At 42.6% G+C, this 23493-nt stretch overlaps 2 protein-coding genes across 2 annotated transcripts; both read left to right on the top strand.

The window, feature by feature from the left end:
• Positions 1-964: 964 nt before the first annotated feature.
• mogat2 (monoacylglycerol O-acyltransferase 2) lies at positions 965-8997 on the top strand (the record flags this gene model as incomplete). Its single annotated transcript, XM_079214542.1, has 6 exons — positions 965-1058; positions 2413-2591; positions 7513-7717; positions 7909-8083; positions 8345-8544; positions 8843-8997. 6 exons carry the CDS (start codon positions 965-967, stop codon positions 8995-8997), a joined length of 1008 nt encoding a protein of 335 aa, XP_079070668.1.
• A 3976-nt stretch (positions 8998-12973) lies between these two features.
• dgat2 (diacylglycerol O-acyltransferase 2) lies at positions 12974-22538 on the top strand (the record flags this gene model as incomplete). The annotated part of the gene is made up of 8 exons (XM_079214215.1): positions 12974-13013; positions 15150-15278; positions 15502-15609; positions 16409-16479; positions 19202-19406; positions 19972-20146; positions 21972-22174; positions 22384-22538. The coding sequence occupies 8 exons, from the start codon at positions 12974-12976 to the stop codon at positions 22536-22538; spliced, it is 1086 nt and encodes a 361-aa protein (XP_079070341.1).
• Positions 22539-23493: the final 955 nt, after the last annotated feature.

Genomic DNA, 23493 nt, shown 5'->3' on the forward strand with positions numbered 1-23493 from the left:
TTTGAGGAGTCTGACTGAAGAAAGAAGCTGCTCTGTAGTCCGGTGGCTCGGCAGCGGATACTTCTGTACCGGTTGCGAGGCGGCAGCAGGGGCTGAACAGGCTCTTGCTGGGATTTGTCTTTTCAAAAGATACTTCGGGCTCTACGCAGGCACCTCACCTCACCGATATCACTGATGCTCTGTTGATTGTGCTCTGGGCGGTTTTAATGACACGCTGAAGAGATCAAACGTTAATGAGGTAGTAAAATAAGATAACCCCTGAATAAATCAACAATTCCAAGGGCAAAACTAAATGGAGTGGCAGTCAGACATATTGGCCCTGGCAAATGTCAATCTGACGAAAGCTAATGAGGGGAACCGATTGGAAGATCTCAGTGTGTGCTGATTGGTGATGAGAGGCATGGGTGGCTCCCTCCACTATCCCGTCTGCTTGTTTCCACCCTTCTTCAACACCTTGGATAACCTTTTAGCCCCCAGTGTGTTGTGCACAAACCTGATGGGCCTGCTTTACACACCTTTACGGGCCTTTATCACAATCTGCACGCTGAGATGCAGTTACATGATTGCTCAACCAGATGGGGCTGCCTTTACAGCCATACATTGACTAATACATCACACAGTTACATGCTAAGCACCGACTGACTTCCACACAGTGCATGGCGGTTGAACACATGAGCAAGAGCAACATAAAATGGCCATTTCCCTCTTCCACTGAGTTATTGGTTGCTGTTCATGTCTGAATGCCGTCCTGTGTTTGAGCACTTGCCTTCCTTGCGAGGTCAAAAGTCAGATATAGATAGCCATTGACAAATCAAAGCCCATTTAGAGTGAGATAAGGCTGTCAATAGGAGGTGATGGTGGAGAGGCAAGAAGGGCGAACTTTGGACCCACTTCACTCCTTCTTCTTCTTCTTCAGCCACCGGCTGCAGCGCTTCGGTTCCTCTCTCTTCTGCCCGTGGAAGACATGAAGATTGCTTTCGCCCCCTTGGAGGTGCCCATGCCCCGGAGACTGCAGACGGCGGCGGTGCTGCAGTGGGTCTACTCCTTCCTCGGCCTGGGTGAGTGTGCATGTTTGCACGGGCGTCCGCTGGAAACACCTGGAAACCGATTGGACGGTGCACATCAGTGCAGTTAGTCTTTGTGTCCTCATGGTTGCTGGTTGAACACCTTGGCCCGGCCGCTCTTTGGCAAAGTGTAAGTGAATGTGAGAGATAGAGGACTGTTCTAAACAGTGACATGAAGTGCTGGATAGCTGGAAGAAGGAGCTAAGCAGGACATGACCCGAGCAGAGAGCACACCTAAATATTGCCCTGTCACACCTATAGTGTATTTGTTTAGCTCTGAAAGACCAGCTGTTGTATATCTACAATGTTTGCCTGACATACCTCCGCAGTCCTGTCACATTTCAAAATGGATGTCATTTAAGACTATTAGTTATCTTAAAAGTGGATGCTATTTCTTCTCATACAAGACAAAGTGATCCAACACGAGGTGTTCAGGTGACTCCAGGTGTGTGCGGTGTAGTCAGCTTGTCATATAGCTTGTTGATAAATGTGTCAATCAATGATAATGACGTACAAACAACATAAAACAGATAACTATCTATGCCACACAAGATGAAAAATGCTAACATGACAACAGGAGAACACTTCTGTAATGTGCTCTCATTAGCCGCACAATGACCAGCACACAACTGTATTGGAGGTTCTCAAATGGTTTATTGAACGCCAGATGCCTCCGACCTTCCTCGCGGCGTCGTCCCTACTCCTGCTTATCAGGGAGAGACACAATTTGGCTATTTAGGCCTCTTCCCGGCACCATTCCCTGAGCCACTTCTCACACCTCCCCCTGCAGCTGAGCCCAACCACGCCCCCGCCACAACTTCTAATACAATCATGTCAAAAATGTCATCTCAAAAACAACTCCTTAAACAAGCCATGAGCTCCCATAGAAATAACAAAGACCAATCCAAAACTTGATCTATATGCATATAGGCAAAGAGAGGGGACTCATGCCCCTTTTATTCCACAAAAACAGAACACATTTCCCTTTTTTAACACACATACTTGCAGATGGTCTGACCAGACCATCACCTGATGCGAGTGATCATTTAAATGTATGGATGTTGGATGAAGGCTACCATTGTACTGACATCACACCATCAGCACGGCCTTGCTAGCATGTAACCGCCGAACCCACTCGTGACGTCATCCAGTAGAGCCGAATGCTGCTAATGCAGAGCAGACGTCAGCCATTCATAAAATGACTAAAACCTGCTAAACACATGATCTAGTAACACCCTGTACAGTGTGTTTTTGCATTTGGCGTTCCGGATCAGGGTGCACATGTAATACACGTGTTAACTGTGTGTTCAGTGCTGCTGCTCATGACCCTGCTGTCCTCTCTCCTCAGCACCCACCTGCATCCTCCTGTTCCTGTACCTGCTGTTCACCCGCTTCTGGCTGGTCAGTGTGCTGTACACCGTCTGGTGGTTCTTTGACTACGACACCCCTACACATGGCGGCCGCAGAGTGTCCATGGTTTGCAACCTCAAAATATGGAAATACATGCGGGATTACTTCCCCATCAAGGTGAGAGTCTGACGTTGCATCAGTGTTTATGCACAGCGTTGTTCTCCGACCTGCAGAGGTCTTTGCCTCTGCAGGTCGGAGAGCAGGACATCAGGACATCTCGCTCTGCCAGTTCCGTTTATCTTATCTCCGATCTACATACATGCGAGCAGCAGCCCTTATCTGTCTTCGTAAGCAAATGAATCGATGCCCGGGACCACTGTGTTCCCTATGGTCATGTACTGTCACGTACTCTCGTGTGTACACACACCCTCCCTAAATCCTAAAGAGCAGACCTGTATTGTTGTCTTCATGTATTTTAATTTCTCCGTCAATACTAGACTTATTTTTGAGTCCTAAAATACTTTACTAAAGGACAAAGATTAAGGTTCATACAAGGTGCACAGCCAGGTGAAGTCCAATTTCATGATTTTCATTTTATAAAACAAACACATACATCCCTGGTCACTTGACAGAATAGTTTGATGCTTTGTTCTATGTCCTTGGTGGCAGTTAGACGAGTAGATTGATACCCATATCTGTTCATCAAATGTGCTGCTGGAGTCAATGCTGGAGAAACACTTAGCTTAGCATTAAGACTGGAAGCAGGTGTAAACACCTAACCCGGCTCTGTTACAGTAGTTACAGGTTTAATGGGGTCAAGGTTAGTTCACAGCACGAAGCTGGACTGTGTTTTGGCCGGGTAGTGACTTCCTAGAGTTGCCTCGCAAAATTACGTTCTCAGACAACTAAACTGCAGTCCTTCAATCAGAGGATCGGCGGTTCGATCCCAGGTTCCGCTAGTTAAGACACTTAACCCCAAAAGTGCTCCTGTAGCTGTGCCTACGGTGTATAAATATAAATGTGAACGCTAGGCAGGTGGAACCTTAGCCCATCAGTAATAGTGTGAAAGCGCTTTGAGTGGTCAGAAGACTAGAAAAGTGCTATACAAGTCCAACTTCCCTCCCGACACTGACTTCTGCAGATAAAGATTATTTGTGATACCAAAAACAAATGTTATCCCGGAGTAAATACATTGTGTGTCATTGAGTTGAATGGGAATGTAATTTGACCATGGACACAGGCTGATGAGACATTTCTAGGAAGTCTTTCCCCCCCCAGCTTCATATTTACCAGACAGATATGAGAGCGTTGAATCGATTCATCTTGCTCAAACATTTGACAAATGTCAGTTTATATTTTCCCAAACTGTTCCATTCCTTTAATCTTGTTGCAGATCAATTTCCTTGGAGTGATTTTACACAGACGCTGCAGCAAACCAGAAATACTCCAGAGGCATTGATGGTTGAAATACAGAAGGCTGTTACTCGGACTGCATATAGATGATAGTCAGTTTCATACATGTGTGTAAACTGTGAACCAGCCTCCACACTGAAATGTAAAGAAATCATATAAATCACATGAACAAGGATTTAGGGTAGAGACAGTGGCACAGGTGTCTTCAGAACCTGCTTGGTTTGTAGGGTTGGTCTTGCAGCCTGTTGTGTCCCTCTTGTGGTCAAACACCTGTAGTGCATGTCATCTAAAGTACATCCCATGACCAGCTTTTGGATCTTAAAAAGCCCAGTACATCATCATCAATGTCAACGGTAGTGCGTGACGTTGGGTTTTTTAATAATAAAAAAAAGAAGATAAATAACTGCAGAGCATGTTATCTTCACAGAGAGCCGGAGACCCGTTGGCAACATCCACTTCGTTCCACGGGTTTACATCCTGCCCCCAGGCACCACTAATACTTTGGACTGTGCTGATAAGACAGAGAGCAACAACAACACTCCAGCAGCCTCTAACTTATTGTTTGGAAACAGACAAAGTGAGGTTGGCTCGTAAAAAGAAAACGAGATCCAAATGGTAAAAGCAACCCACCTCGTGAGATATTCAGACTTATTTGTGTCTCTGAGCATTAAGTGGGTCATATCGCTGTTTGCACAAGTTACCCTTTGCAACCATAAAAGATAACGCAGTGATCCGTATCGGCCTGTTTAGCTGAACTAGTCAGATTCTGGCCATCTGTGTGATATAACAGCAGAGAATACGATTCAGTAGAAGACTTGTTTAGACGGCATCATTTTATGCAGAAATGTAATCTATTTTAAATATAGAAATATGTATTCCCCTACTACTCTCATCATCACTGTATTACTTTATTTTACATACATCTTCATCTGGAAAAACAAGGACAATAAGAGCAGTAAAACCTAAAAAGAAAAAAATAATAATAACAGAGGCTCGCTAGGTATGATAAGGAAGGTACAGTAATGAGCACCATAAACAGAGCGCCATATAATAATAAAAGTCAGGAGAAGACCGGCACAGAAGTGATAATACTACAATAACAAGAACAATAAGTTAAGTGAAATAAATCATAATAATACCGTCTTTTAGTATTTTAAAAGATATATGTAAAAAAGTTGATATATGGACATAGAAATGGTTGGCTGGAAGACAAATAGTAGTTACAGCTGAAAACATTATGCAACACTGCTAACTGCAAAAGAGGAGTCACACAATCTCAATAACAACACAGAATAATAAGCTTTTTTGTTGTTGATATTCTTGATATTTTTTTGATATTCTGTCCACACTTGCATGAGTCAAACTGGTCGACAGAATACATGTTGAGCAGAGACAGTGGGGGAGGACATGCAAACTGAATAGTCCCTGTTTACATGCTTTATGACGCTGTAAACAAAGTTGTTGACAAGCCAGGTGAGTTATTTGGTTGCTATTGTGTCAGTCTCTCGTCAGAGAGCGTGTGTGTGTTTGATATCTCAGACAAAGAATACAGTTTCTACTTTTTGGTTTTCTTTTGGATAATTCTCTCCCAGCAAATATAACTGTCAAGTCATTTCCAACAATCGAGAACTCGTGAAGCGCCCCGGTTTGGCCCGATCTCTCATATCCAGTTCAAAGTGAATCATCATCTGACTGTATGCTTCGTTTAGTCTGAGACAAGGAGTCAATGTGCGGGTGAAAAGAAGCAGTGTCCTCCAGAAGGCCCGATTAGCTTTAATTGGTGCGTCTCTGCCCACCGTTTCTAAAGACACCATCACCAGCTCAGGCTGAGAGCTCACCAGCTGATGTGTTCAAACAGAATGACGCAACACACATTTAGACAGGACACAGTGAGAGGGGCGAATACCCTGCAAGAAAGCGAACAAGCCCATTTCCCAAAAGGTCACACCAGGTTTTTTTATGCATTTTTGGAAGCTAAAAGTTTGTGTCTTGATCCAAATCTACAACGAAAACAAACGATTCTTTACTCACTCTAAAACTCAAAGTCCTTGGGAGGGATGGCAGCGACACAGAGGAGGAGGGGGCCTCTGTGATTGGTCACAGCGGACAGTGCTAGTGTTAGTAAACAGCCGCGGTCCTCCTCATTAAGGGCCAATGACTGACTCTGTAAAGGAAAACAATCTAAAGGTTCAAAATGTACCTAAAAAAAAAGGACCTTTACGCATTCTGAGTATACTTATGATGCGTTATCTGTTTAGAGCGGTATCATTTAGTTATAAGCTGTAGTAAATATAAATCATGTTTTATAACAATATCAACATTGTAAATTGACTTAGAAGTGTCATGTATATCATAATACTTCATAACGAGTGGCTGATATTTCCTTTGCAAGGATCAAAGTGTTTTATTATTCCCATATTTGTTACATTACATTGTTATTTATTACATTTTACAACTTTTTGTCTGATGCTTTTGCGTAGATTTAATAATCATTTTACTTTTACTTTTAGCAAACAATGAATGACTTGTAATCCTATCATAATGCATTACAAACAGATTATACTCTATCACAATATGGGAATGTGTCTGCCAGCAATTATGAAGTATTATGATACTTGACCGTAAGTAAACATAACTTGCTTCATTATGTCATGATCATTCTTGTAAAGCAATATGAATACTCCTGACTATAATTATACGGTGCAATAAGCAGATTTTAACACATTATGAGTATGTTTTCAGTACATTATCAACATTATAGGAGGTGTTCCCTTCTTTGAAGCTGCCTCCCTGTCCCTGAGGAGAGAGAGCGTGGCTCCCTGATAAGCGCTGTGCATGTTGCCATAAGAACTGCAGGGCCAAACAAAGATGCAAACAGTGAGGCGAGCAGATTTGATTTTTTTTCCACATAAGTGAGCACAACACTAGCTGCAAAAAAAACAAACGGCAGCACACAACAACGAGCGACTTTTGAATCTTGGCAGTGACCTTTAGCGCCTCTCGCTATCTCCTTCCTGTCCGCTCGGGACCGGTGGAGACACGCACACAACGCTCCACAGGTGGCGTATCTTATCTACAGTCCTTTACAGCTGATTATCAAGAAACCATCATTTCTGACTCGACAGGGAAATGTTATCCAATTTACAAGGATTGATTGCACGCCCGACGGCTTGTCCTACACACACTAGAATGGCCTTACCTGCCAAACATTACAAAAAAAACTCTGTGTAAAGTGTAAACATTCAATCATCTTCTTGGAGTTCCTGCCCAGGGAAAAACAAATGCTGTTTGGTACTGTTCCAGGGTCAACACCTGCAGTTACTTTATACTTTTAGATTAAAAAAAAAGTCCATAGAGTCCAAACAGAACCACACAGACAGGTCAGAGGTGCACTATACATATCACTCTCTTTATAGCAGAGGTGAGGTATATTCATCCACTAGTATTTCCTTCTGAAATGTGTGTTTTACAGTATTGTGGTTCTGAATATTCTTCGAGACAGTTTGCACACAGGCAGGAGGGATGCGAGTGGGTTCAGAGCGCTGCCACGGGCCAAGCTGGGCCAACACATGTGCTTCATCCTCTTTTAGGATGAAGCACATGATCGCAACTTCAATATTCTAAAAAACGATTGTGATCGATATTCAGGCACAGACGTTAACGCTCTTTTCTTTTCTTTGCCCAGCTGGTGAAGACGGCTGACCTGGATCCCAGGCACAACTACGTCCTGGGCTTCCATCCCCATGGCGTGCTGGTGGCAGGAGCCTTTACCAACTTCTGCACCCACGCCACAGGCTTCAGGCAGCTGTTTCCTGGCCTCACCAGCTACATGCTCATGTTGCCCCTTTGGTTCAGAACCCCGTTCTTCAGAGACTACATCATGTGTGCAGGTGCGGCCCTTTCAATCATACTCAGATCAGATTGACCATACGACTACCTCTTACATTCAACTGAGTCTATGGATGGATAGTGAAGATTTCATCCTTAGTTAAGCAAGAAAGAAATGTACTCTACTTTATAGCATAGAAGGTATTATTTGACTCATTTTGACTCCTTCTTATTTTCTGTTACAACACTGCAGGTCTGATTCCTTCGGACAAAAAGAGCGCCAGCTATCCGCTCAGCAAAAGAGGCGGCGGTAACGCTGTGGTGATAGCAGTCGGCGGGGCCCCAGAGGCCCTCAATGCCCATCCCGGGACCTTCACTCTACTATTGGCTGAAAAGAAAGGCTTCATCAAAATGGCGATGGAGCATGGGTGAGACCAGAGAGCCCTTGGGGGAATGAGGAAGGTTTTCTGCTAAATACAGCTAATTCTCCAAGGTCTTATCACTTGAGATAAGAGGATCGTGTCCATTTATTTTAGGTTTCTTGCAGCTTGAGCGTGGAATCTCGAGACAGAGGCTTATTCAAGCCAATCGCGTGGAATTTCCTGGGAAAGCACGTAGTCACGGGACAATGATACTTAATCAATAAAACAACCTTTTCATTCAAATCCTTTTTTCTTTCTTTTTTGCAGTGCTCATCTGGTGCCAGTCTTCTCCTTTGGAGAAAATGAAGTGTTTGATCAAGTGGGAAACCAAAGAGGAACCTGGCTTCGGTGGTTACAGGAGCGGCTGCAAGGAATCATGGGTATCTCCCTGCCTCTCTTCCACGCACGTGGCATTTTCCAGTACTCCTTTGGTCTCATGCCCTACAGAAAACCCATCAGTACAGTAGGTGAGTGTATCGATCAGGCACCTGCAGTATATCAAATAGAAGAGGCAGTGCATTAAACTTTGTCTGGCAGGGGACAACCTCAGCTATATTTATATATGCTTGTGTATTTCCCAACCTGCAGTTGATTTTGGCAGAAGCATCTAATGCCACCAAGTTGGCTAAGAGTTATTTGAGGGAACACAAGTGATAGCAGTCAGATCGAAGGTTTTAGATAAACAGCATCAAACAATATTACAAACTGTAAAGTACACTGACTGTGTGTGTGTGTGTTGTACTTCACCTTGTGTCTTCCCTGCAGTCGGGCGGCCAATTAGGGTAGAGAGGAATGAGAAGCCATCGACAGAGGAACTCGATGCCCTCCACGAGCTGTACATGGACGAGCTCAGCAATCTGTTTGAGGAGCACAAAGCCAACTACGGAGTGGACAAGGACACACACCTGAGCTTTGTTTAAACTGGACCGATGGCGGAGTGGATGCGGATGCATATTTATTTGTGAAGCTCTGGTGCTGCAGGCTCGGAGAATTGATTGGCTTTCCTACTGTTAATTAATGAGAAATATATATTTATATAATGGAGCGTTCAACGGCCATATGAGAGAAAAGCAACCACAGTCGACACGCTTATGCATCCATAACTGAGACATCGCTGTTCATTCAGACTGCTGTCGCTTGCCAGGGCAGTGTGGGAAATGGTTCAGAGGCAGCACTGGTGGCACACGTTTTCATCACCATCTCCCAGTGGTGCATCAGTCTGGGGTTTGGGCCTTTGTGCAAGACTTGATACTTTCTCAAACAGAGCCAGAGGTTGCATTTGGGTTGCAACATCATATGGGAGACACAGTCATAAAACACCAATGATTTTAGGGTTTGGTATCTGATACAAACAGGGAAAATAAAAATATTTTATACAGTACTCATCTGAATTGTCTCTCTTCTTTTTCTACTATATGCCCTTTGAAAGATTTAAGGAATAGTTTAAAGTACAATTTTACTTTCTTGTACTTTACTTAAGTATTTCCATTTTCTGCTGTACTTTATAGCTTCAGGTTGTGAACACTTAACATAAAAGCTGTTTTTGTCACATTTCTTTATGAGTCGTTAGCAGTTCAATCAAACAGAAATGTCCCCGCTCAACGTCTCTCCTGGTATCATTTCCATAACAGTATGAGGCTAAAAGTGGTCGAATGATCCAGGATTCAATAAAGCACCACACAAAGATTAGAGAGAAGCCCAAACGTGTATAAAAGTGTATAGTGCAGAACTTATTTTTTTCGCATTAATCACCCAATTTATCATGTGACTCTTTGGAGGGGACGTGACCCCTGGTTTGGAACCAACAAACTAGTTGTTAAAACTAGTTGCTGGAGTAAAATGCTGCTTGAAAAGGTTGCTCAACCATATCTTACACATGAAACTAGCAGCCGGAGGCTGTTAGCTTAGCTTAGCACTGAAAGCAGTTAGCCTGGCAGAGATTCTGGAAATTCAGATCGAGAAATAGTCTGGCACATAACTCACTGTAAAACACAGCTACAGCTTATTGTCGAAAACTTAATTTGTGAACTTTAGAGCTACTGGTAAGTAGATTACTGTTGGGACAGAACCAGGCTAGCTATTCCCTAGTTTTTTAAGGTAAACTAAGCTAACCATCTCCTGCCTCTGGCTTCATATGTAAACTACAGATAAGTTTGTGCGGCAAATATGAAGCAACATTGAACAGTGGTTAGCTTGGCACAAAGACTGTTGGCTTAAAGGGGGAACTGCTGTTCAAACATGACCAAATCTGCCTACCAGCACCTCTAGAGCTATACTCTTCCCGGTCTTTGTGCTAAAGCTAAGATAACTGGATGTCTGCTTGGCATGAAATAAAGTAGGACCATGAAACATGCTCAATGACATTAATACGCGTCTCATTTATTGTTTTATTAGTTCTAAATTCCACATTAAAAGTTGCCTGCTTTTGGATCAGGTTCCCAAATGATAAGACCGTCTGTGAACTTTTGGCACACACCTTATATATGAGATGGCAGCATTCTGATATTTCCAAATGTTTTGACCTTTCAACACACAGTCTGGACGAGGTTTGTATGTGTGTGTGTGTGTGTGTGTGTTTGTGTGCGTGTTTGTGTGCGTGTCGGGCTGATTAAAATGCTGACTCAAAGAAAATGCCTTGCGGCAGTACTGTGATGCAGACAGAACGAATTGGGGAAATATTACATTTAAGAATAAAAAAAGCAGTCACTAGTGACGTGTGTGTGGTGTGTCAGGACTGGAACAGAATGGCCAATCTGGAAGTCATATCTTTACGTCTCACATCCCACAGAGCTGCAATCTTAACATTCATATTTATCAATGCACCAGGTTTTTGCGTTTTAAAGACATTGGCCATTGATGTTGGCAGTGTCATTGTGATTTGGGGTCTGCTGTTTAGGCAGAAGTGCTCCGCAGTCGATACTTGTCTGATCTCAGATTCCTCTCAGGTGAAGGGTGACTGTTTTGTCGGGGGAACAACATTATTGACTTATTTTTCAAGACGGTGGTCAAGGTACAAAATAATCAAGGCACTGTGTTCACAGAGTCCTTTGGGCTCATATCTTATCTTGGCTTTTTCTGAAAGGAAAAACAAAACATATATGGAGTTCCGCTACCCCCAAGTCATTAGATCATATACATTAACTGTACACAGCAGTGGTTTGATATTCTTTTTTTGTATGAAAGGTTAAACAAATTATAAGTTGTACTCGGACAAACAAAAAGACAGCTTATTGAGTCCTTAAGTAAGACAAAAACAGGAAGTAAGCTTTCATGGCAATAAAAATCATATCTATAGATGATTTGGTATCTTCAGATACAGTATGCTGTACGCATATGGAACACTACAACAACAACTGTAAACGGGTTGGATTAATTGGGGTGTTGCACGAAACATAAACTAGACTTGAACTCATCGCGACAAAATGGGACTTTGCCAAAATAACCGGTTTGAACCCGAGATAACAGGAAGAAGGCAGAAGGGTGTTAGAGGTGGGTTGCTGAGACTATTATGTAAATGTGCATGGTTATATCACCGATTGCCCAAAATTGTTAGAAGGTGACATTTCTCAACAGCAGTCAAGGACTGTGGGGCCGATTTCATCAAAAAGCAGTTACATTTCTTTGGCCCGGTCCCACCAGATATGTGCTATCAGTTCAACGTTTTAGGGATGAACTTCATTCGATACAAAGTGCAACGATTTTTTTTTTTTCCCAGTAGAATTTAATATTGTATTTGATAAAGTGATAGGGGGCAAGGACACAAATGGGGAATGTATTGGGGGGCGGAGGATGATAAATTGGTTCTGGCCTCCTGTCTGAACCAGCGTGACTTCTGTGTCTGCAGATTTAAGAGCTGATCTACTGAGAGCTGGGACTTGATTTAATACGACTTGAGGCAAATTGGTTACGATGGTGATGATCATAACCAGTGGAAGAAAGCAACTAACTTCAAGTGCTGAAGTTCAGTTTGGAGGTACTTGTACTTTCTTTTTCATATTCTACTTCACTACATTTCAGAGAGAAATGGGACACTTTTCACTCCACCATATATTCCAACTTGGCGTCCTCTTGGTTTTGGTGAGTCTCTGTACGGTACCAGCTGGTAGACTCAGTCCCTGTCAGAAGCCTGGACCTGGAGGCTCTCAGGTATTTGGACTTTCACTTTTTTTACATCTGGACAAGCCCACGGGTAGATCATGACATGGTTTTCTCCCATCAGATACAAGTATCGCAGAGTGGGACACACACATTATTCTTATTGTTAAATACATCAAATCAGGAAAAGAAAAAAAAGCTGACTCGTCAGAGCGCGTTCAGAAGAATATATCACACTGGAACAGTGGCATTTATGAAGCACACATCTATCTGGCTCATCCAACCCCGAAAAGACCCAGGCTTGAGACATAGGGGAGGAAGGATCAATGGTCAATACATGCTGGGTGTTTTTTCACAGCTGAGCCACGTGACTGCCCCAATAAATACAGTGAGACAGAGAGAGAGAAACACACACACACAGAGAGAGAGGAGAGTAAGAGTGAGTGTGTGTGTGTGAGAGAGAGAGTGTGTGAGAGAGGGAGAGAGAGAGACGCAGCAGCACTACTCGTTCCCACCTGTAGGCCTTGCGAGTTGCTGTACAGGAGTTGGGAGGTGGCAGACTCCTCACGTCCAGGCTCCCTCTCCAACATTATCGATACTCTCCTCTCTCCCTCGTGCCCGTCTCCGCTTGCTCCTCCCTGCGCTGATTAAATGCCGGCTCGGCGCGTCTGCGCGCCGCAGTTGGAGGCAGCCGTGTCAGGGGAGCCGTAGGGTCGGACTTGTACCATGCTGACAGCGAGCTAAACATCTTGAGTTTTTTTTTTTTTTTTTGCCTCTCTCTCCATCCAAGAAGGCTCAGCCATGAAGACCATTTTTGATGCTTACTCTGGTGTCCTTAAAGGTAAGCCGGCTGTCTGGCTTCGAGCGGCGCAACAAGGTGGGCTACTGAGAAAAACACTAAACTAATTTAGAAAGAGTCAGTGCGACATGAAACACATACACACACACTTAAACACACACCTACACACCCACCTACACACACGCACACAAACCTGTCATGTTTTATTATGTGTGAAGATGCACACATACACACCAAACTATTATTTTAAAATACCTTTATTATTATTATCACTTTTTTTAATGGGAAACCATCATAAAAAAAAACTTTTTAAAAGTAGGATCCATAAAGACATACCAGGTGACAATAAAGGAGATTAAAAAAGTTTTACTACTGAATGTCATCATCTCAATGTTTGACTTGTGTCTCTCAATGCTGCTGCTTCCAACAAACAACCATATGTATGTGCAACCCATGTTTCAGTAGTTTAGAATATATTTAGAATGTATTTAGAATGTTAGGAGGCTTCATGAAGTTTGAAATGTGAAAGTCCAAGTTATTTCTCCAGTGAAAATAACTGATGTTTTAATTGGGAAGGCGGTTCTGCTAAAGCGACACAAAGTCTAAAGGATTCTGTTGCTTATAGGTTTAATTTAAATGGTTTTAGGAATGGATTTATTCATGGCCTGTATGGGAAAGTTGACACAATTACCAATTACAACGACCAAAAGCTCTTTCATTGTATATGTGGGCATGTCGGGATTTAAAGAATGTGAACTCCTCCTTAAGTCGACTCAGCAGCTGGAAATTAGTCTTATATCTTATACTATGAGTGCAGTAGCAGATCTGTTGAGCTGAACATTTAAAGAAACAGGGTGTTTTTGTCGACAATCACATGCATGAGCTGATTATGAGACGAAGGGCCCCACGGCATGGACAGGGGCCCCACCGCCTCTCCTATACAGGAGCAAGACACGTAGGCTGTCAAGTTGTTAAGCCTCTTTTTGTGGTTGTTTTGCCCCTTTTTTGTCTCTTTGTAGTCGTTTCATGTTAGATTGTAGTAATTTTGCGTCTCTTTGAAGTAGTTTGTGGTCATTTTTTGTCTTTCTTTAGGTCGTTTTGTGTCTCTTTGTGGTTATTTTTCCCCTTTTTGTCGTTCTTGTGTGTCGCTTTGCAGTTGTTTGTGTCTTTTTGTGGTGTTTTTATGTTTCATTGGGGCTGTTTCGCCCCTTTTTTCTTTTCGTCTCTTTGTAGTCGTTTCGCCTTAGATTGTCGTCATTTTGCCTCTCGTTGAAGTGGTTTGTGTCTTTGTGGTCATTTTGTGTCTCTTTGTGGTTGTTTTGCCCTTTTTGTAGTTATTTTCTGTGTCTTTGCAGTTGTTTTGTGTCTCTTTCTGGTCATTTTGAGTCTCTTTCTGGTTGCCATGTGTCTCTTCGAGTGACATTTTCCAAGCGAAGGCCAGGGGGCCCCCTAACACCTTGGACCCCTGGGCCTGTGCCTGGTGGGCCCGTTTAGTAATCCACCCATGAGCACATGGTCCCCCTTGCTTCATCTGATAGTGTGTGTGTAACTCTGCATGCTGACCAGTTTGATCTGGCTCCCAGCCGGACTCAGAGAGCACATACTGTAAGTGGGCACATTCAGCCATGAACCGGTCACCGGCTGCGTCCCGACGACCGAGTGTCCGTCCCTCTCCTGGCACTGATTCTTTAAGCCGTCATAGCATCATAGTTTAAAGGCATTACCAGCGGCTGGGTTATTTTCAGTGTGCACAGATGGGATTAGAGAGTAGACGGCCGTGTTGTCCTGCAGTGGGATCTTCTTCTAATTGGCTCTCAGTGGTTCGAGCTTGACTTGCTCCGGAGGCTCTGAATGTGTCCTTATGCTTTGTGCTCGTGGTCTTCCTCACACGTAGCTGCATGGCCTTGTCTTCACAGGCTGGTGACTGAAAAGAGCTGGTGAGTAGTTGAGGCTCAAAAGTTTGACAATGTAGGGCTGCTCGGTTGTTTTGTGTGACATCCACCTTTTGGGTTTTGTTGAGCTCAAACCAGGAGTATAAAAGTGATGCTGCATCTTGTCGACGCTTCTCTACCTCATCTATTTAAGCGTCCGTTACCGTGCCTTCAATAATCCACCCGCATGGACATTTGACAGTTTTTGATAAAACTCTCCTTTTCATTTGTCATCTTTTGCCTCCAGGCACCGGCTGCAGCACCCTCTCTGCGCTGCAGGACCTGTCCGTGGCGTTTTGGCCCTGCAGATCCAAGATGGAGAAACATCTGCAGGTCATCTCTGTGCTGCAGTGGGTCATCAGCTTCTTGGCCCTGGGTAAGTGAGTGTGTGTGTGCCTTTTCCGCTTAAGCCGCGAGAAAAGCAAAAGAAAGCTGGAAGATTGAGCTTATAGTCTCATTAGTCTCACGAGGAGGAGGTCGACTCGCTGAGCTGCAGCATACACTGCTCTCTCAGCCTTCAGCAGAATATTTTAGCTTTCGTTTAGCCTACGATTTAGTTTCATCCCTGGTCATGTGCCGTCTCTCCTCTCTCCCTCCAGGTGCTGCCTGCACTGTGCTGCTGATCTACATGTTCTGCACTGACTGCTGGCTTATATCTGCCATTTACACCGCCTGGCTCATCGTTGACTGGAACACCCCGAAACAAGGCGAGACATTAAAAGCTGTCAATCAAAAAAATCACTGTTGCATAATGGTCCAATTTTATCGATATTGGGGTAGATATTATAGCTAGACCGGATATCGGTGATAATGGGGCCGATCTATCGAATCAATTTCTATGTTTATATACTATATACATTACATACTAGAATTTTAATTATTGTGTTAAGTTGACCTATTTCTTACCGCATTAAAAAGGTGTACACTTGAATTGTAATTTTTTAGGTTTTCTATCGAGTTGCTGTAGTGCAATTTATATAAAAATTCCGTAAATGTATATCTAAGGACATAAACAAGTCAAGCCGGATGTTGCCTTGGTCCCTTCCACACAGCTTGATTATATTAAGCTTATTAATCAAACACTGGTTTTGGACCGGTACTTGGTATCTGAACTGAAGTGAGCTGAAAAATGTACTGGATGATGCATTGTGTTTTACGGGTGTAGAAATATTACACGGAAAGATAAAGGTTTCAAGAAAAATACCGCGACAGCACATGACTGAACTGTACTTTATGATTCAGTGCTAATCAGCAAACTGAGACGGGTAACATGGTAAACATATGCCGGTCAAACATTATTATGTTTCCAGTGAAAGTAGCTCCTGAAGTCGCTAAATCCAGCGAGAAAGTCTGCAACACTTTTTAGGAACATTACCTACCCTGCCTTTTCAATACAATAGTAAAAAAAAAAGTATTAATGGCTAAATTGCTCATGAAAATAATTGTTGCTTGCGGCTGTATATTTGATGCAATGAAGTGAGTTCTAATCTGCAATGTCCTCCTCAGGTGGCCGGAGGTCCTCTTGGGTGAGAAACTGGACGGTGTGGACATATTTCCGAGACTACTTCCCAATCAGGGTGGGTACATTTGGCAGATTCTTGTTGTGCCGTCGGTAAATTCATCCAACTCAAGGGAACAGTCGAGCAATGGAGACGTCAGGATTGCGACCAGTAGGGAGATGAACCATGAAAGCGGTTCGCGTCATCACACAAAAAGTTCTCAAGACTCGGAGCTTCAGTATTGTACGATTTAGCCAGTTCATCGATCTCCAGTCAAGCACAGGTTTGACAATGGAGATTATCTTATCAGGGGCGGATGGGGTATCGGCTGTCGGCTCCATGCTGTTCCTTGTCCCGCGGTGATTGTGATGAGGGCGTCGGTCGGGAGTTTTAGACTTTGTCCTACCTGATAGGCCAAGGAGCAGTGGGAAGCTTGTTTGGCCTTCAGGTACTCCCCACAGCATCTTTTAGGACAACGCTGATTATCGCAAACACACTGTAACCATAACTGGGCAAGACTAAACTGTCCTGAGTCCTGAATGACTCGGCGAGCTGTCATGGGATTTTATGGAATCATCACTCTTGTACAGCCGAGAGCTGCAACAGTTAGTTGATTTATTGATTAGTGGACTCAACTATTTTGATTATCGTTCTTAAACCAAATTGTATCTGATTCCAGCTCCTCCAGTAAGATGATCTGCTTCTTTTCTTTTTCGTATCATTGTAAACTCTGTTTACATTTGATGATGTCTCCTAGGACATGGAGATAATGGGATGGCAATTTTTCAGTATTTTGTGGCATTTTATAGACAACAACGAAAGAAAAGTTGAGTTTTTTCAATCAGTTCCTCCCTGATGCTGAATTAGCTTTTGTTGGCTCCCCACTGCTCAGAATGCTCATGAAACACAGCTTTCACGCACCATCACCTACTGGCTCGGTTTCATAGTATTAGTGTTGATCTCTACTGTACGGGGGTGTCTAACTCCAGTGGAAGTCCCACTCTTTGCTCATTTCATCTTTGATGCCAGCTGACTCTTCACACGTCTCTTGTTTAAATCCCAATATCGCCACAAGACATAAGTTGGCTGATGTTGTAGTTTTTTTTGCTGATTAGCTACTGACATGACCTGAGAGTGTGGTGAATGTTTACTTCTTGGAGCAGAGTTGAAAAAGTCGGTTACGCACTGTCTCGTAGCTCAAAATAAGCAGAATATATCTGACGGTCATCAATTGATTGGAGGGCAAGGGTTCTCTATTGCTCATGAACGTAGGACTATTATTAATATGAGTTGGAAGCCAACTGGTCAAGGTCCAAACCAGCCTCAAAATCAAAGTGAGCACTGTAAGAAGGTTTGAGTGTTACATCAACGTCTGCCTCAGCACTGCAAACAAAAGCTTTGCTTTGATACTCGTGCTTCTGTGCAGTAACCAGATAATCTGTAGCCTCCATCTCATTATGGTTTCCTCTCATTTTATAAGGTGTTGGACATTTTAATGTAAAACCTTTTTTTCATATTTGCTCAAACTGACATCATTAGACATATCATCAGTGGAAAAAACACCAAGAGGAGGATAGATTTTATTTTTTTTGTCTCATGTACTTTTATATCTCTATCAATTTAGAGTGAGCTTTCGTTTGAGTTTGAGCAAGTATGACAAAAACTTATTTTCGCAAAATGTACAATTTGCTTTTAAATGCTGGTCACATCTCCTTTGGTCCACCTGTAGTCCTTCTACATCTGCCATGCCAGCCAGGTGGAGTCCTGCGGTACTATGGAGATCTCGAATGTGATCTCCTTTGCTAATGTGGTGACGCAACGGTTGTGTTTGACCAGCGACAAAGGGAGCTTTGTGTACACACGGTGATGGAATCAAGTCTGCAGTGCAGATCAGAGCACAGTTATAGTTTCCTACGAGATTACAAAATGTTTCAAGTTCAACATGAAACCAAGAGTTTAAAATAATATTGTGTGTAAAGTGTGTTGCTGCTAATATGATATACGTGAACAACATGTGGAGAAGGCCATTATTTTGTGACTGCACTCGAGCAGACAGAGGAGGGTCATGTCGGGTTCGATCTGATAAGGATGTCCTCTTTGTACTAAAAACATGAGCTGTATCACAAATTCATCCTACATACTTGTTGTAAGCTGTCCTGAGAATGGGAAAAGTCTGATTGTTATACGACACTGCACCAAGGTGGCATAGTGACAGACAGACAGTGGATGGTGGTGAATCAGGTGTAGATGCAAACAGAAATCATTTAAATTTCTTTTCCACTGTCACTGCCAATTTAAACCTCACATTTTGATCGTACTTCAGAGAACGAATTGATCAGACGATCGACAAGATTGGTTGGCAACTGTGTCGTTAATCTATTTATCGTTAATGTAATTTTTCAATTAGAAATAAATGACAGTCTCTGGTTCCAGCTTCCCAGATAGGGAGGTTCAAAACATTGTAAATGTAATATTTAAGCATTTTTCACTATTGTTTTACATTTAATTGACAAAGCAATTGATAAATAGAGAAAATACTTGACAGATTAATCCAAAATAAAAGTAATCGTTGGTTGCAGCGAAGGTTGAACCAGACGGGGTAAAACACCAGGCTTAAGATTAGACTGCATTTTATAACGTGTATTATACGTATTTAGTGTGGAACTGGTACACAGCTTCTGTTCTCGAGCCCTTAAGCCATACTGGTCACTAAGATGACATTTTTTTCTATCAGATGTTCCCAGTCTAGCAGTGTGGAAATCAGCCTCACACTGGTCCTCTTTGTGCTATTGTCCTGCAGCTAATTAAAACCCACAACCTGCTGCCCAGCCGGAACTACATCTTCGGCTACCACCCGCACGGCATCCTCTGTTTCGGCGCTTTCTGCAACTTCGGGACCGAGGCTACGGGCTTCACCAAGAAATTCCCGGGCATCAAGCCCTCCCTGGCAACCCTGGCGGGAAACTTTCGTTTGCCCGTCCTTCGAGACTACCTGATGTCTGGAGGTGAGGCGACAAGGAGCCACGGAGGCTCGTCTGAGTTCTTGAAAAATCCAATAGCTGTATCTGTAAGAGCGGACCTTTGTCCTGTTGCACAGCTGAAATTGCTTCTGTTTGCCTGGATCTGCTGATTCCACTGATTGATAAAGCTTTAACTGTCCTGTTCTGAAGGGCTGTTTGCTGTTCAGCTTAACCCACAGATACTGTACATACTCCCTTTGGGTACTATAGGTCATTGTACATGTTGTTTCAGAAGGCTTCATCGCTAAATGGCCCTCATCGAACACGCTTTGTAACTTATGTTTGTTGTGTAATATTGTTTTGAGGTGTTTTTTTTTTTTTCTTTTGCCGCTGCTGTAGATCAGCTTTTTTTATTTTACATACATTGCATTAAGTACAATGAGGCGGAGTCTATAAAGACTGAGCATTACAATTTTTGCAGCCAGTAATTGACTAGATCTAATAGGTCTAAGAAGATGTTAACAGACTTAATATGTCAGTTTTTTTTCCTGTTGTGCAGTGCTTCTTTAATCATCTTTTCACATCAAATTTAAATGTTTTTGTCCCTCAGGTATCTGTCCGGTGAACAGGAACTCCATCGACTACCTGCTGTCGCGCAACGGGACGGGAAATGCTGTGGTCATCGTTGTCGGAGGAGCGTCGGAGTCTCTGCAGTGCGCCCCGGGCATGAACATCGTCACCCTGAAGAACCGTAAAGGCTTTGTGAGGCTGGCCCTGCAGAAGGGGTGAGCTGGCTGCACAACACCCCGCAGACAAGGACATGTGCGCTCACCGTGACTTAACACAGCCTTGACCAAAGCTGATTTAAACAGGAAAAGATGCCCTTCTGAGGGCTGCGGTGACTCATTGGAATGAATGACCACATAGATTATTACTCACAAGATGGTCAACATGACCTCATAGAAAGTATCACCATATCTTTTATGAATGTGCGGTGTTGTCCATCATGAAGCCCGGAGCTGCTTATGGCATACGGTGCCCTTTTGGAAGGGTTCAGCCATGCATTAATCTCTATAACAAACTGAACCAAAAAGGAAAGCGGGTCCGGTTTGTGTCTCCTTAACCCAAACAAGCCTGATTATATGGCTGTGGCTTATCACAGGGTACACCGAGTCAAAAGGAGCTTAGAGCTTGCTAAAAGAGACATTCAGTTATGCAAAGTTTCATTCATAACTGAAAATAAGCCTGGGCTGTGAACTAAGGTCACTTTGGGTTCATTTTCTGGAGCTTTTACGGTTTGGTTTGGATGCTTATATGATCGCGCTGATGTTAAAACCAGTTGAAAAAGTGCAATTTTGAAGGTTTGCAATCACAAATTCCTATTTTGGTTACTATGAATCAATTTTCTGCCCCAAAATTACGTCTCTTTTTGGGACATTTTCTTTCTTATCGCCTGTAAAATCTGGGATAGTTTCATAATTTCAGGCCATACTCATTCGTGAGAAGATAAAAATCACAGCTAACAGAAGTCTGTAACCTTGTGATGAGGGTGTCGTTCTTCAAAGAGTCCAAAACCAAAGAGGTTAACAGCCGTACAGTACACGGCAGTTCGCCATGCATTGATTGATTAATGGAAAAGCTTGAAAAACATCCTCAAATATTGTGAAAAATTCCCAATCTCTCTCTCTCTCGTTACAGATCAAGCTTAAATTTAATACCTATCCAGAACATTTCCGTATTACAAAAAGCCTTTTATAACTGGCAAGGCAAAAGCATAGCTGTTCACCAATAGTGAAGCTAAATATATAGACCCACACTCAAATGAGAAATGTCTGTGATTTTACAAAAGGAAACTACAGCAGTCTGCCTATCATGACCTACTGATTAATAATAATAATTATCATTGCATAACACAAGTAAACTCCTGTATGGATGTTTTAGTTCTTGTCTGCCAACTGAAGTGAACAGTCTGTGACGTAGAGACGCGTAAATAAAACAGAGTCGTTCAGTTTTAAATAATTGTGAGTCTTCGAGTGTTTTCAAATCCATTGGCTCAAGAGATATGACTGTAATATAATAATACAAATATCGTGGCATATCATTTCGGTATATAGTTATATAAACAAGTTTGCAACATTTATTTTTAGCCTGGGGAATGTTTTATTTAATGGGCTTTCTGTGAGTTTTTTTCTTCATCTGAACTTTTTTTATTGTTTCACTTTTTTATATTGTTCTGCACATCAAAAATAAAATAGAATTGCTATCACTAGATGAGTGACATATTTTTCTGTAACCAGAAAAACATGGTGAAAAGAATAAGCTAGCTAGGTAGCTAGCTAGGTAGCTAGCTAGCTAGCTAGGTAGCTAGCTAGGTAGGTAGGTAGCTAGCTAGCGGACAATCGGCTTGTTAGCTATCTTGCTAATTCCGTTCTACTCCTATTCTATTTCTGCTTCTGTTATGTCTCCACCAGTAGATACTTGTTGTATATATTTGACTTGTTTCCTTTTATATTGTTGCTGATTTTAGATGTTTAAAATCTAGAAACATCTTGCTTTTGCCGGTCAACATTTCGGGGACAGTTTGTTGAGTTACCTCCTGTTTTTCCTCAGGTCCGACCTGGTTCCAGTGTATTCCTTTGGAGAGAACGATGCCTACAAGCAGGTGATCTTTGAGGAGGGGACCTTCGGGCGCACCTTTCAAAAGAAGCTGCAGAAGATCTTCGGCTTTGCCCCATGCCTCTTCCATGGATGTGGCCTGTTCTTCGGCAACTCCTGGGGCATGGTACCTTATGGCAATCCTATCACCACCATAGGCAAGTTGGTTCAAGCTAATGTTTGTTTAGAGCGATTGCCGTAGACACAGATTCGGGTTATCGGTAAAAACATCAACAATATTCAGCTTTTTTAGTATAGTTAGCGAATTTGCTTCGTCCAACTAGCACAATGGTTTAATGGTTAAACTTCAAAAAAAAGTTTGTTTGATCAGCTCTTTGTTTAACCCTCTCTCCTGTTCTTATTATAGTTGGAGAGCCAATCACAGTGCCAAAAATTGAGGATCCAACTGATGAGATGGTGGACCTGTACCACGCAATGTACATCAGGTCCCTGCAGTGCCTTTTTGACAAGTTCAAGACCCGCTTCGGCCTGAAGGAGAGCGACGTCCTCTTCATCCAGTGAAAAGACCAGGGGGGCCCTGTTGAAGCTCTGAACTTTTGACTTTTGCGTCTTCAGACCCCTCCGACCCCTTCCCCACCCCGGCCGGCGTCCTATCTTGATGCCCGATTTTTGGATTATCTCTGGACTGCAAACCTTGCACATGAGCACATTTGCTAAAGAGAACTTTGCTCTCTGCATCGTTACACACATATTGGCATAGTTTCTTCTCAGGATACAGCAGGTTTGAAAAACAGTTGCCTCTCCCTGCTGCTGCAATCAGGTTGAACCGTCGGTTCTTATACCAAATCCCACATCAAGAACTGTCCCATTGTGGTTTCCATGTCTCATTGAAGGCATTGAGTTCAAGCTGTGTTTATCTGTGCAGAGGGGGCCAGGTTCCACTAGGTGGAGCTGAAAGGTAACATGCAAAACTTAAGAGAAGTGCCAATGCTTTTGTCTTTCACTCATGCAGCAATGTAATTCTCCTCAAGTTCTTTTAAATCCAATGATATGCTTAGTGCACAAACAATGCAAATGGAAGATGCCACTTTACTATTGGGATGATAAGCCCAAAGTTTAATTGAGCCAAAGACCTAGGTTGTCCCCACTCAGGCGTGTATTTCTACTGCCAAAAGTGAAGGAATTCTACAGGATATATATATATATATATATATATATATATATATGTATATATATATATATATATATATATATATATATATATATATATATATATATATATATATATATATATATATATATATATATATATATATATATATATATACACACACACACACACACACGTACACGTGTGTGTGTATATATATACACATAAGAACCGTGTGTGCCTGTGATGTTTAACGCCATAAAGTATTAATTGTATTCTGTAGAGAGGAACGAGCCTATTTTAGTGCCCTCCCTTAGTGGATATTTCTGATGCACTTTTCGTATTGCTGATTACCTTCTGAGGTTT

Source organism: Taurulus bubalis (genome assembly GCF_910589615.1).
Source record: "Taurulus bubalis genome assembly, chromosome: 2".
Taxonomy (NCBI): Eukaryota; Metazoa; Chordata; class Actinopteri; order Perciformes; family Cottidae; genus Taurulus; species Taurulus bubalis.